Below are 14,612 nucleotides of genomic sequence, written 5' to 3' on the forward strand. Positions count from 1 at the left end.
GGTTATTGTCCGTGAGAGGGGGGCAGAGAGTTCAGGAGCCTCACAGCCTGTGGATACAGGCTGTTGGCCAGTCTGGATGTTCTGACTGGCCAACATGATTCAACATCTTTCTTCAACAGAATTGCAGACTGCACAGATGGTACCTTCCCAAAAGAAAAAGTACTATTGCTTACTAGGGTATATTAGACTTAACCGATCATTGATCAGTTTCATGATCGAAGTAGCAGCAGGAGAGGGAGGGAGAGAGGCAGTCGCTCCATATATCGGTTGTTAAGCTTAACGCTGGAATGCTTTACAAACATTCAGAGATGAACTTACACACTTGCTTTACTTCTCTCTGGGATCACTTTCTCGGAGATGAAATGCCGGGTTGGTAGCGAGGCTCCAAATGCTCAACCAGATCGCTGAGAGGTCTCACACGCCACAGCCGCTCTATCATGTGACACATACTGCTCGACGTGCTAAAGTTATGAGCGGAGTTACGCCATGTCACAAGTTTTGTGAGGTGCTTTTGTGATATTTAATGGATCGGATTACATTTTTTATTTCTCTCAGATATCCGATCCAGTAATTTAGGTTCGTATCGGACCGATACGTAATATTGGATCGGTCCATCCTTAACCTTAACCCCTGTTTCCTTTACACTTTACATCACATGTGATTTCTGGGTTTTGAATTTTGTTTTATAACTAAAGCACATTAAAACAATACTTTTTAACTAAATGTACTTTACTTTCTTTTAAACACAGGGTTAGGTATAACCTAATAACCCATGGTAGTGTTAATTCTCACCCTAACCCTATATGGGTCAGACCTCAGTTGCCATCAGTTCATTTTTAGCTTCAGGTCCAGTGTAGAGATGTTTTGAGTTTTTGTTAATGGTCTCTGTACAACCCCATGTCTTCTTATAGTTGATAGTCATATAAACAAAGGCACTATATGTGCTAAGACTGTGAGATCACCGTTCACCTTTTTCCTGCAAGAGTTTGATGCTTGATGTCGATTTCTTCTATGTTCTAAATTCCAGCAGCGACAGCAAATACTGGGATGAGGATTAGGAAACCATGAAATGAACAGATGTCTTACAAGAAAGTGTTGTTTCTCAAGCCAGTTTGAAGGAAAATAACCTTGTTAATGGAGACATTTTAAGTCCTCCCACAGCCGTTACTCAAGGCATTTTGTCATTTACATTCCAGTGTCAGTGATATCTCCTAATATCTAAAAACAAATTCTTCACGTAGTACTCATTCCCTCGGAAAAATGATGATTTCTGGGTGTTAAAAGTAAGCATCAGTGTGACCACACCATATGTTAGGAGCCCCTGAAAGTAATCTCATTCATTCTGGCCAACAAAAAGTGTACTTGAGCGTGAGGGGGAAACTATTTGAATTTGGTAGTTGTTTTGGTGAGCAGTTCAAAGACCCTTGTGGAGCTCGTGGTTAGGTCTCAGTGTTTGCAAACTCGACCTCGGTGTGTGAGGCCAACCTGAACTATAAAGTGTAAAGAAAAAAAGTCAGGTACAGTTAAACTTGATGGAATGCAGGTTGAATGTTCACCTACAAAGTAAAAGTTGTGCCGTATATGTAGACGTTAGACCAGTTATTAAATCCAAGAGTTGACTTTTTTTTTGCACCAGCACGTTCAAAGTCTTAACTGGTGTCTTCAGTAAAAAAAAGAAAAAGAAAAACATGACAGATAAGCACAGGCACTGAAAGGGATGAAGTTTCTTGTTTTCTGACAAATTAATTGAGAACATCTGGTCTGGTCATTCTGAAGGCTTTTCTTGCTCCTGCATTATCAGCCAGGTTTGTTAAAATTGACATGTTAGTAGGGATGGAAGGCTAAGAGGGGAGCAGGATTCTGCTGTGGAGGAAGAGAGTATAATGGAAAAGGAGAATGAGAATGCAGGATGGAGGAACTACGAGGCAAACAACAACGCCACTGGACCTAGTTTTGTCCTTTTATGGTAATGGCAAATTGAAGTGGAGGAGGGAGACTGTGTCTGGAGTAAAAGGGGCAAAGGAGAAGCAGTTTGGGAAAGAGGAAAAAGCAGAAGATGGAGATGTGGGACAGTGTGATGAACTAAGACGGAAAGAGATGAGATGGTGGTGGCAGGAGAAGACGGACAGAAGCAACATGGCGATGAGTGAGGAAAAGGTGGAGCTTTGTAAAACTAAAGAGCATATAAACCTCGAGGAGGGTGATGGGGTAGATGTGATGAGGGGAGAGACAAAGAAAAACAGGGGATCAGGGCTGAATTTCCCCCTTGGGTCTGAGAGGGTCAATAGCAGGGCAGGAATGTTCCCATGAAATGTAACACCCTCCCACCCCACCCTCAACCACTACTTAAAAGATGAGAATTCATCTCCACACGCCGCTTTGCACTATAATTCGATTCCCACTACCATATTACTTATGAAGTCTTAAGATTTCCATATAGGTATGTCATAGGGGAAAATTCCATATACTGGGATTAATGTGAACTTAACATTTACAACTCTAAATGGGTGGCTGGCAGCTGAGTGGGTGAGAGAGGTTAAAATGTTAATTGAGACAAGTTAACCGCCGTTTTCGCTTTACCGTCTTTGGACTTTTTTTTTTAAATCAGTGTAGGTGAACACTATTGTATCATTCCAATGTACGTTAGCTAGCACCATCTGCAGAAGAAAAAGTCCCCATGAAGTGGCAGTTGGTGTAGTTGTGTGAAGCCTTTGGTGGATGATGAAAGTGAAGACAGACAGGAAGTGCATGGGAAGGAATGAAGCAAAAGGTTGGAAAAGTCAGGATTAAAAGCAAACACAGTTGGATAGCAGATGTTTTACTTTGCCAAAGGCACAGACTCGGCAGCATTTTGGAAAATAGGGACCTGTTAACTCACAGTAAGCTAACCGTAAGCCATATATTCCAAGATGGAGAAGGCTAAGGTATCTTTATATCTGACTTTGACTCTGATAGTCGTCCTGGTCACAGAAGGTTTTGCTCTCCAAAACTCGTAACAAATGAGCACATTATGTCAAATGTTGTCTAAATGCAAGGAGGTACGCAAGTCAAGGCTGTGGATCAGGACGGGTATAGACAATCTCTGAACCAGAAAATAGATTTTTGTGCATTTACCATTAAACAATAATTATTAAACTGGACTTAAGTTGATGTTGACTTTTAGCCTTTGGCAAATTTTAATGCTTTATAATGCCAAGTTACTCATTCCTTTTTTTTAGTTCAATGCAGCATGGAGTGCAGCTAGAGATAACCAACCAAATTTATCTGGCAAAACGGAGATGACTGAGTGCCAAAGATGTCCAAATATAATCTCAAGTTAAACTTATGTCTCTGAACCTAAAATAACAATGTTGTTCCATTCAGACCGAGGTGCATAGAGGTGCCTTATGTTATAGAGCAGGGGTGGGCAATTCCAGGCCCCAGGGGCCGGTGTTCTGCAGGTTTTAGATCTCACCTTGGGTCAACACACCTGAATCACATGATTAGTTTGTTACCAGGCCTCTGGAGAACTTCAGGACATGTTGAGGAGCTAATTTAGCCATTTAAATCAGCTGTGTTGGTTCGAGGACACATCTAAAACCTGCAGGGACACCGGCCCTCGAGGCCTGGAGTTGCCCACCCCTGTTATAGAGGAAGTAGTTTTTTGTAGGAAGTCACTGATACGTCACACCGAATTTAGTCAAGACGGTGCTATTCATAAAATATGGCAGGATGATCCAGTCACTTTTTACACTTATTAGAAAACAGACCTGAGATCTGTGAGTCCTTGGGTCAGCTCTCAGTCTCTTGAGTAAACCCATTTAAACCTCTGCATTTTATGTATGAAGTCAAAGGCAGACTCGCAGTAAGATACAGACTTCAGATCTGAAATCTGTATGTTCCAGTATCAACACTATTTTGGGTTTGCAATGCATCTATAATACATACTATAGTCTGGGAAACTGAACAAACTCTGAGATGGTTTGCTATTTCAAATTAAAGTAAGTAAAAATCTCAGTATCTACACTTCTAAATCTGTCCTGTATTCTTTACAAACTGACAATCGTTCAGTCAAAGCGCTGTGTATTTTCAGCTTCTTTTCTTTAAAGTTTGCAGACTCTTTTCATTTCCTCATTAGGTTTAAATTTCTCCACTGCATCAATTTGAAAGTCCTGTTCATTTTGTGACGTTCGATTGTACTGCACACTTGGCCTAAATTATAAATGACAGGAGCCGCTCAGGCAGCTGTGATTCTGCATCTTTGTGCAGGTCTGTTGTGATCCAGACGACGCACCAAGGCGGTGCTAAATTTACTCTGTTTTGACGAGACTGAAAACATTAAGAACCTTTTGCTTCAAGCTTTCTCTCACTCTATTGCGCTCATCATACCTCATGTGAGCCCCATGAGCGCAACGTGGGCAAGCAGGCTCTCCTCCAAGCAGCAGTTAGTGTGCATACGTTGGAAAGGAGCCGCTGTGGTCTGAGGCTGAGGGGGAGAGACCGGGTCAGAGTATTTATATTGCAGAACAATCTCCCATGTTTTGTCGCTCGCTCACATTCCCCACAGATCAGATTTCTTTTAAATGATGGTGTTGAGGCCGACGGCATTTTTGAGGTTTTCTCCCAATCTGTTTTTCTTCACAGAAACAGTGGAAATGGCAGATTTGGTTTTGAGAAGGGCTGACATGTCATGCGCAAACACTTACAATACAGACACAGATTTAACACACATGCCTGGCTGCACAATTAAGGTCAGATGTGTAAAAAAAAAAAATATATTTATGTATATATGGTCAGCTGTAAAGCCAGACAGATTATCTGAAGGTTTGTGGAAGCTAAAGAATGTTTGTGTTACAGTGAGAGGGCTGTAGTTTGACTTAAAGGGGCGATCCTAAAATAACTACATGGTCCTGTGAAACTATGCGACGAAGTGGGGGAACAGCTGGCGAGCTTCAGGAAATGGATGGATCTCTGGGACTGAATGGGAACGTATGTGACTGCAGACTATGATGAACAGTTTGCAGTGATGGCTTCACTTTTTGGCATATGTAATTAAACATTAAATTAAAATCAGCTGCATTGAGTGAACACCCAAACTCAGTGTGCATACATGGCTGTTGTGTAAAAAGGCTTTCATACAGTGACATATGCACTCATGGCATGCTAGAGTGGATGTAAAGATGGGAGAAGAAAAGTCTAAACGCCTTTATCATCTGCTGGACTCTCCAGTATGTGTAATAAATATTATTTCTATCATAAAATCACCTTTTGGCTCAGCTTAAAAATACCCCCATGCTCTATTTTTAACCATGTTTAACTATTAAGACAAATGGGAACTCTGCTGTATTTGTTTTACTTTACATTTATTGACAGGCTTCACTAAGTCACATTCAGTGGCAGATCAGCTGACGTAAGTGACACACACAGCCTATTGGCAAATCGCACATTGGGTGCTCTGTTTAAGTTGGTTTAGAATGCCAACGTGTGCTGGGCAGTTGCCGAACTCTGAGCTCCCCTTTAAACTGTGCGCAAACCTTAGAGTTGCAGTTTCATTGAGGTGCTGTTTTCAATGGAACTGATACCATGCACAGTAAGGAATTTGAGTGTAGTAAAGTTCAGGCACACTTCAAGGACCAGTTTAGCTGTAATCAGCTGATCTCGATGCCAGCACATAGAAGCTGAAGGCTCAGATGGTACATTTTTACACATTCTTTTGACACTACTCTTCATGTTCAGCATGCCCACAGTTGTTGCGTATGTGCAAGCCTCTTTACAACCCATCATCACCCAGGTCCTTTCACGCCGTATCTCGCTGAACCACTGTCATAATCTGCTGTCACTGATGTCTGTTTTGTTCTGTGCTGGGTCGTGCAGCTGCTCTCATTGCCTCCATGGAAATTGAACTCTTCTTTGGAAGACAGTGGTTTTGACTTAAGTTGACACACACACACACACACACACACACACACACACACACACACACACACACACACACACACACACAGTGCTGAGAGGAAGGAAAAGAACTTCACTCGTATTGTACACACACTCAACCAGCAGATCGGTTTCGGCTGTGTGGGAGGACCTGCTGTGCAGTGTATGTAGTCCAACATGTGTGGGCAGATACATGCTGTCAAATATATTCCGTCAGAGGATAGACTTTAAAGTTCTGATGCTGGCCTATAAAGCTCTGAATGGTTTAGGACCAAAATACATCAATGACCTCCTGACCCAGTATGAACCATCCAGATCCCTCAGGTCATCTGGATCCGGTCTTTTATCAGTTCCCAGAGTCAGAACCAGACACGGAGAAGCTGCATTCAGCTTTTATGCTCCTTATATCTGGAACAAACTCCCAGAAAGCCTCAGATCAGCTGAAACACTCAGTTTATTTAAATCCAGGTTGAAGACTCACCTGTTCTCAGCTGCATTTGAATAAAGCACCAAATCCACACTTTAAGCTTAAATTTCAAAACTTACATTTAACTACTGATTTTATCTACTGTTCTGATTTTATCTGTTTTGATTTTATATACTGTTGTTTGTTTGTTTGTTAATTAGTTAGTTAGTTTATTTGCTTGTTTTATTCAATTTTAAATCATGCTTTTTATTTGTTCTTGTTTCTAATGTCTCTGTAAAGCACTTTGAATCACCTTGTTGTTGAATTGTGCTATACAAATAAACTTGCCTTGCCTTGCCTTTGAAAGTGTGAAGTTATTGCAGCTAATGGAAACACTTTATAAATACTGTAAGGCAAGGCTGAGATCCCAAGAGTTCTGAAGGGTGTGAATGTTTGTGTTTCAGGTGGAACAGAGTAAAGTTTTGATAAAGGAGGGAGGAGTCCAACTAACCCTAACCATCGTGGACACACCAGGGTTTGGCGATGCAGTCGACAACAGCAACTGGTGAGGATTGCCCACGAAGACATGCACAATTTGATTCTACCAAGCAATCATATGCTCTTTGTTGTACAGTCCACTCTCTCTGACATCATCTTTCCATGTTCCCAGCTGGCAGCCTGTCATTAATTACATTGACAGCAAATGCGAGGACTTCCTGAATGCTGAGTCGAGGGTCAACCGCAGGTCCATGCCGGACAACAGAGTCCACTGCTGTCTATATTTTATAGCACCATCTGGACACGGGTGGGTGCTGCATAAGATGATATAATAAGATGCAGATGTAATTAAGAGACATGAAATGTTCGAAAGGTGGCAGTGATGCTGTCTGCATATAACTGGAAAGGATGTACTTGAGTGTCTGTCTGTCTCATAAAAGAGGAGCCTGCCAGCCAGTATTTGTGACCCACATACAAACCAGTTCTGCTCATGCTCAGTAGAGTTTCCTGATCTCCATCACTGAATCACTCAGAGTGGAGACTCGCAGCAGCTCCCAGGAACAGCGCTTTAAACTCAGACGTGCCATACTGTCTTACGTTAGCGTCCGTGTGTGTGCGCGCACCTCTCAGGCTTTGGCGATGGATCTAAACCTGCAGAGTTGATTGGCATGCAGTGTGTTTAAAATAACACTAATTTGTTAAATATTTCAGCAGCCCAAAGCATAAAATGTGTGAAACATGTTGCTGTCTGTGAATGTCAAAACACACTCTGACATTTTCTGATCATTTTAGCTCAGCTTTAAGTGCCTCCATGATGCACCTTAACTGCATTGAGGCAGTGACAAAGACAGGAAACCTGTCTATGAAAATAAACAGTCTTCAATCGATCATCCAGCAAAGTCGGGCTCACTTGTCAGATCAGCTGCAATTTGTGCCATCCTACATCAGCTGAAGGCTCAGCGGATTCCCTTCTAGACATCAGATGGGCAAGTCTCACATGGGTTTTTATGTTGAGGCTGCTTTACCTGTTGTTTTAGTTGTTCAGCAAGCAATTTAGAACCCAACTTCACCTCAGGACCACATTTCACATGGTTTCTGTCTAAATCAGTGTCATATTATTATCATTAATGCCAGCTCTATTCTGTGCTGGGGCCTTCCTGCTACTGTATCCTTTGGTTTTACAGTTATACAGAAGGAAGGATATGGAGGCCCCACAACACATGTTCCAGGTATAATTTACTCCCGACAGAAATGACAATCTTTCTTGAATTATGAGAAAAGCACACAAGCAGTTGAAAAGTTCATTAAATGTTAAATAAGCCGGTCTTATCTCTCCCCTTAAAGTGTAATCATGCACAAAACGGTCTGTTCAGGTATTCTGTTCCTGCTGCCTCCAACATAAAGAAAACGGTGGATGCTTTATGCTTTTCTCCTAACCATCGAGAAACAAGCATTAGTACATGGTTGAGCAAACGACAGGTCATCCTGCAACTGGAGACGCACATTTTGGTTTTCTTTGTTAAACAACTGCTGCAGTTTGTTTATCATCAATAACAGATCAGATTTTAACATGTGAATTTTACAACATAAATGGTTCTGCCACACCACAGCTTCTTGTATTCTTTGAGCAGTGTTCTAAGTTTAAAGTCAGAGACAAGTCAGTAAATTGTCCACTTCACTGAGAAGATGCATCACTTAATTACGCTTTTACTGTCACCCCAGAGGAATCTGCCTACATTTCCAGCAGACTCTTTACCACTTTTAAATGATCTGCAACAAGCTCCAGAAGGCCCGTTTCCACACTGCTGCCTCCAAAAGTCACTCACATGTGGCTGTAAAATGTGAAATCCTATAAATCCTGCTTTAGAAGTAAACTGCATACTTATTTCCAGACCTGTCCTCTCTGTGATGTTTTAGTTCCCCGGAGTAACTACAAGAGTTCTGACAGTGAGTCCAGCTTTCTGTAGACAAAGTGCCGCTCATGCTGGTTTGATTAATCGGTGTCAGTGTGTGGGAGATTTCGGATTTTGACTTCACAGAAATGCCCTTCGAGTCTCCTGCTCTAACCAGACACTCTGACTCCAGTGTTATCTGGGGCTGCCTTCACTCCAGCTCTCCTCTGGTGCAGCAGCATTATATCCAAAGCTGTCCTCACTCGCTGAGCCGCCCAGCAGCTGTTTTGCTGGCCTCTTTCATGGGACAACTAATTCAACTCAACACGCAGCAAAAAGCATTTGCAGATATATAAAGTGCTTTCATGTAGACAGTGGTAATCCATTGAGCTGGCAGAATAATAACTGTATTATAGTTTTGAATGCAATGCTAAACTTATTGTGTGCGATTCTATTTTACGTTGAATAGTTTTCCCCAGAAAGGTTAAACTACATAATGAGCCTTTAACCTGCACATTATACAGGGGGCTATTTAGTATTATACTCCATTAATTTACTATCAGTCCACTGGAACACTGATGTAGTGGGCTGACAGCTAACATTGTAAACAAACTGAGAGAGAAAAGGAAAAATTAATGATTACTGCATTCACGACAGACCCTCAATGTTTGTGATGTGATTAGGAATTTCACATAAGGTATTTCCCAGCTATATTTTGGAAAGGGGGCCTCAGAAGGATCAAGGTTATGGACTCTGTAGCATGAGGAGTGGATTCTAATGGTCACCTTGAATGCATTTCTACTGTGGTAGCCTGGAAGCATTTGGCTTCTCTATTTTAATCTGACTTCTATTGTATGTCATGTACATTGTACAAGAACTATTACAACAGTGTTTATATTGTATACTTAAATGTAAAATGACAACAAAGTAGACTCTGAAGCCATCGCAGTGTTTGTTTTGTTGTCCTCATGAGAGGATTGTATTGGACTCTGTTGTTCCGGTCAGTTGTTGGCAGTACTGAGTAGTGGACTTGCTTTCTAAGTAAGTGTTTTCTGGTGTTGCTCACTGAGGAAGGGTAGAGGCTGCAGCAGAGAGGACAAGTGCACATCCTTTAGGATTTTGGCTGAAAATTTGTCCAACATCTCTAACACAAGTCACTGCACCGGCAACTGAGAGTGTCGAGGACGGTCGCCATTTTGAATTTACATTCAGAAAATGGCAAAAAAACAAGAAAATCTTCCACTCCAACAGCTGATAATACAAATGTGGTTTGTTCTGTTAGGACTGACTGTGTGCCCGCACAGCTTGGCATTCAGAGGTGAAGACCCTGTGGCTCCCTGACAGTCACTTGCTGTGGGCTACATGTATTGTACAGTTTTGTGTGGCCCTCTGCTGGTGACCCACTGAACTGCTCTGAACTAAAGAGGCACACTGTGGTATTTTCTTTAGATTCAGTCTTGTGAGTTGATTCCTCATTCATGTGGTGAGTCACGCAGCCAAATACAGCTGCTGACCCACTTAAAATAATGTAATGCTATTCAACCACAGCTTCATGAACTGACACATCAGCCCCAATGAACTGTATATAATTTACAGGGAGTGCAGAATTATTAGGCAAGTTGTATTTTTGAGGAATAATTTTATTATTGAACAACAACCATGTTCTCAATGAACCCAAAAAACTCATTAATATCAAAGCTGAATGTTTTTGGAAGTAGTTTTTAGTTTTAGCTATTTTAGGGGGATATCTGTGTGTGCAGGTGACTATTACTGTGCATAATTATTAGGCAACTTAACAAAAAACCATTCTATCTCCCTCGGGAATTTTCTGCCGTTTACATCTGCGCTGTTTACATTCCACCAGATGCTAATGCTAAGCTAGCGTTAGCACAATTGAGCAGCAGCATCAATAACAGCCTGGTAGCACACCCGGACAGTGTCTTTATTGCGGCTGGGGATTTTAACCACGCGGACCTGAAATCTGTACTTCACAATTTCCACCGTAATGTGAAGTGTGCTACCAGAGGAGATAGAACGTTGGACCAGGTGTACACCAACATGGCGAATGCGTACAGAGCCCAGGCTTATCCCCACCTGGGTCTGTCAGACCATCTCTCCCTTCTGCTACACCCAATATACACACAAAAGATCAAGAGCACTGGGATTACAACCAAAACCGTGAGAACATGGCCGCAGGATGCTATTCCGATGCTTCAGGACTGTTTCCACTGCACAGACTGGGATGTATTCAAGGTGCAGGACACTGACAATCGTGTCGCATTGGACAGTTACACCTCCACTGTCTTGGACTACATCTGTTTCTGTGTGGACAATGTAACAACTTGGAAACGATTCCGTGTGTTCCCTAATAATCCACCCTGGATGACACACGGAGTTCAACAACTTATTCGAACAAGGAACAACGCTTTCAAATCCGGGGACCAGGAGGCATACAGTGCTGCCAGGGCCAACCTGAGAAGAGGCATCAAGACTGCCAAGCAGCAGCACAGGAGGCGTATCGAGGCCAGGTTTGAGAACAACACAAACCCAAGGCAGGTCTGGGAGGGCATCAGGGCTATCACGGACTACAAAAGAAGAACACCATCACCCTCAGCCGACAGTTCTACTCTGGCTGAGGATCTAAATCTCTTTTATGCCCGTTTTGACAGGGAGAACACCGACCCTGTCCTGTCCCCTCTCCCCTCAACCGACCCTGCTCCGGTCCTGAGCACTCATGAGCTGAGGCGTGTGTTCCGGAGCATTAACACCAGGAAGGCGGCCGGGCCGGATGGAGTGCTGGGCCGGGTGCTAAAAGACTGTGCTGCGGACCTGGCGGACGTCTTCACCTCTATATATAACACCTCGTTGTCCTGTTCACTGGTACCATCATGTTTCAAAGCAGCAACCATCGTTCCCATCCCAAAACAGTCAAATGTCACATGTCTGAACGATTTCAGACCTGTGGCACTCACCCCCATTCCCGCCAAATGCCTGGAGAGACTGGTCATTAAACACATCAGAGCTGCTTTTCCACCATCCCTGGACTCGCACCAGTTTGCATACAGGGAGAACCGGTCAACCGAGGATGCGATCGCCACAGTGCTGCACACATTACTGAAGCACTTGGAACACAGGAACACCTATGCACGGCTCCTCTTTGTAGACTACAGCTCGGCTTTTAATACCATCCGGCCATACAAACTCCGTCCCAAACTCCACCAACTGGGACTTAACTCCTCTCTGTGCAACTGGATTGTGGACTTCCTCACTAACCGTAGACAGAGTGTCAGAGTGGGTAAGAACACCTCTTCCACCCTTGTGGTCAACACCGGTGCCCCTCAGGGGTGTGTTCTGAGCCCTCTGCTATACACTCTCTTCACTCATGACTGTATTTCCTCCTGCGCGTCCAATCTCATTGTTAAGTTTGCAGATGACACTACAGTGCTCGGACTTATTTCCAACAATGATGAGACAAACTATAGGACAGAGGTGCAACAACTAGAGTCATGGTGCCACGACAATAACTTGGTCTTAAACACCAAAAAGACCAAGGAGATCATTGTAGATTTCCGGAAGAGGGGTCATAACAACCATCTGCCTCTCTTCATTGGCAGTGAGGCGGTGGAGAGGGTGAGCAGTTTTAAATTCTTGGGGGTAACTGTGACCGAGGACCTGTCCTGGGGCAACCATATCACCTCAGTTGTACGGAAGGCCCAACAGCGCCTCTACTACCTGAGGAGACTGCGGAGCGCACACATTCCCAGATCTCTGATGTTGAACTTCTACAACTGTGCCATCAGCAGCGTTCTGACGTATGGATTTCTAGTGTGGTTCCCCAGCTGCACCAAGGCCGATCAGCAAGCACTCCAGCGGGTGGTGAAAGAAGCTGGCAGAATTATTGGAACAAGTCTGCCAGAGATCAGTAATATCTTCCCCACTCGCTGTCTGAGGAGGGTGCACAGTATCCTGCGGGACCAACATCACCCTGCGCGCCACCTTTTCCATCTGCTGCCCTCAGGGAGAAGGTACAGGTCTATACAGGCCAGAACATCCAGACTGGCCAACAGCCTGTATCCACAGGCTGTGAGGCTCCTGAACTCTCTGCCCCCCTCTCACGGACAATAACCATATCCAACTTCTTAATAGCAATGAACTGGTCTGCATTGGTGCATCATATCTTTATTCTCTTCCCCCTCCTGCCCCCCCCCCCCCCCCCCCCTCTTTCTTAAATAGATAACTATCATATCTGATATCATATCTCACAGTACAATAATATTGAATGGGTTGCATTGTTGTATTTTGTCATGTTTCTCAGGTCTTTGTCTGAATTTCTACAAACATTATTGCTAAGGATTGTCTTATTGCATTGGAGTCACACTGGGTTAAATATGTACACTTGGGTTTTAAGGGGTATTTATTATTTTCTTCTTTTTTTTGGGTTGTATGGAAGCCCCAAACGCAATTTCATTGTTCTTGACAATGACAATAAATAAATAAATACTAAATACTAAAATACTAAAACAAATATATACCCATTTCAATTATTTATTTTTACCAGTGAAACCAATATAACATCTCCACATTCACAAATATACATTTCTGACATTCAAAAACAAAACAAAAACAAATCAGCGACCAATATAGCCACCTTTCTTTGCAAGGACACTCAAAAGCCTGCCATCCATGGATTCTGTCAGTGTTTTGATCTGTTCACCATCAACATTGCGTGCAGCAGCAACCACAGCCTCCCAGACACTGTTCAGAGAGGTGTACTGTTTTCCCTCCTTGTAAATCTCACATTTGATGATGGACCACAGGTTCTCAATGGGGTTCAGATCAGGTGAACAAGGAGGCCATGTCATTAGTTTTTCTGCTTTTATACCCTTTCTTGCCAGCCACGCTGTGGAGTACTTGGACGCGTGTGATGGAGCATTGTCCTGCATGAAAATCATGTTTTTCTTGAAGGATGCAGACTTCTTCCTGTACCACTGCTTGAAGAAGGTGTCTTCCAGAAACTGGCAGTAGGACTGGGAGTTGAGCTTGACTCCATCCTCAACCCGAAAAGGCCCCACAAGCTCATCTTTGATGACACCAGCCCAAACCAGTACTCCACCTCCACCTTGCTGGCGTCTGAGTCGGACTGGAGCTCTCTGCCCTTTACCAATCCAGCCACGGGCCCATCCATCTGGCCCATCAAGACTCACTCTCATTTCATCAGTCCATAAAACCTTAGAAAAACCAGTCTTGAGATATTTCTTGGCCCAGTCTTGACGTTTCAGCTTGTGTGTCTTGTTCAGTGGTGGTCGTCTTTCAGCCTTTCTTACCTTGGCCATGTCTCTGAGTATTGCACACCTTGTGCTTTTGGGCACTCCAGTGATGTTGCAGCTTTGAAATATGGCCAAACTGGTGGCAAGTGGCATCTTGGCAGCTGCACGCTTGACTTTTCTCAGTTCATGGGCAGTTATTTTGCGCCTTGGTTTTTCCACACGCTTCTTGTGACCCTGTTGACTATTTTGAATGAAACGCTTGATTGTTCGATGATCACGCTTCAGAAGCTTTGCAATTTTGAGACTGCTGCATCCCTCTGCAAGATATCTCACTATTTTTGACTTTTCTGAGCCTGTCAAGTCCTTCTTTTGACCCATTTTGCCAAAGGAAAGGACGTTGCCTAATAATTATGCACACCTGATATAATGTGTTGATGTCATTAGACCACACCCCTTCTCATTACAGAGATGCACATCACCTAATATGCTTAATTGGTAGTAGGCTTTCGAGCCTATACAGCTTGGAGTAAGACAACATGCATGAAGAGGATGATGTGGACAAAATACTCATTTGCCTAATAATTCTGCACTCCCTGTACAGTTTCATGGATGCTGTATTTTAGCATTTTTTTTCCA

General features: G+C 43.2%; 1 protein-coding gene across 2 annotated transcripts in view; it reads left to right on the forward strand.

The window, feature by feature from the left end:
- Positions 1–14,612, forward strand: part of LOC308392619 (septin-7-like) — a 73,108-nt gene that overhangs the window by 40,391 nt on the left and 18,105 nt on the right. For both annotated transcript variants that reach the window (XM_080875712.1, XM_080875713.1), the window contains exons 4-5: positions 6,784–6,884; positions 6,990–7,124. In XM_080875712.1, the coding sequence (XP_080731838.1) occupies positions 6,784–6,884; positions 6,990–7,124 (236 nt within the window). The remainder of the gene's footprint in view (positions 1–6,783; positions 6,885–6,989; positions 7,125–14,612) is intronic.

The sequence above is a fragment of the Rhamphochromis sp. 'chilingali' genome (genome assembly GCF_963969265.1).
Source record: "Rhamphochromis sp. 'chilingali' genome assembly, chromosome: 2".
Taxonomy (NCBI): Eukaryota; Metazoa; Chordata; class Actinopteri; order Cichliformes; family Cichlidae; genus Rhamphochromis; species Rhamphochromis sp. 'chilingali'.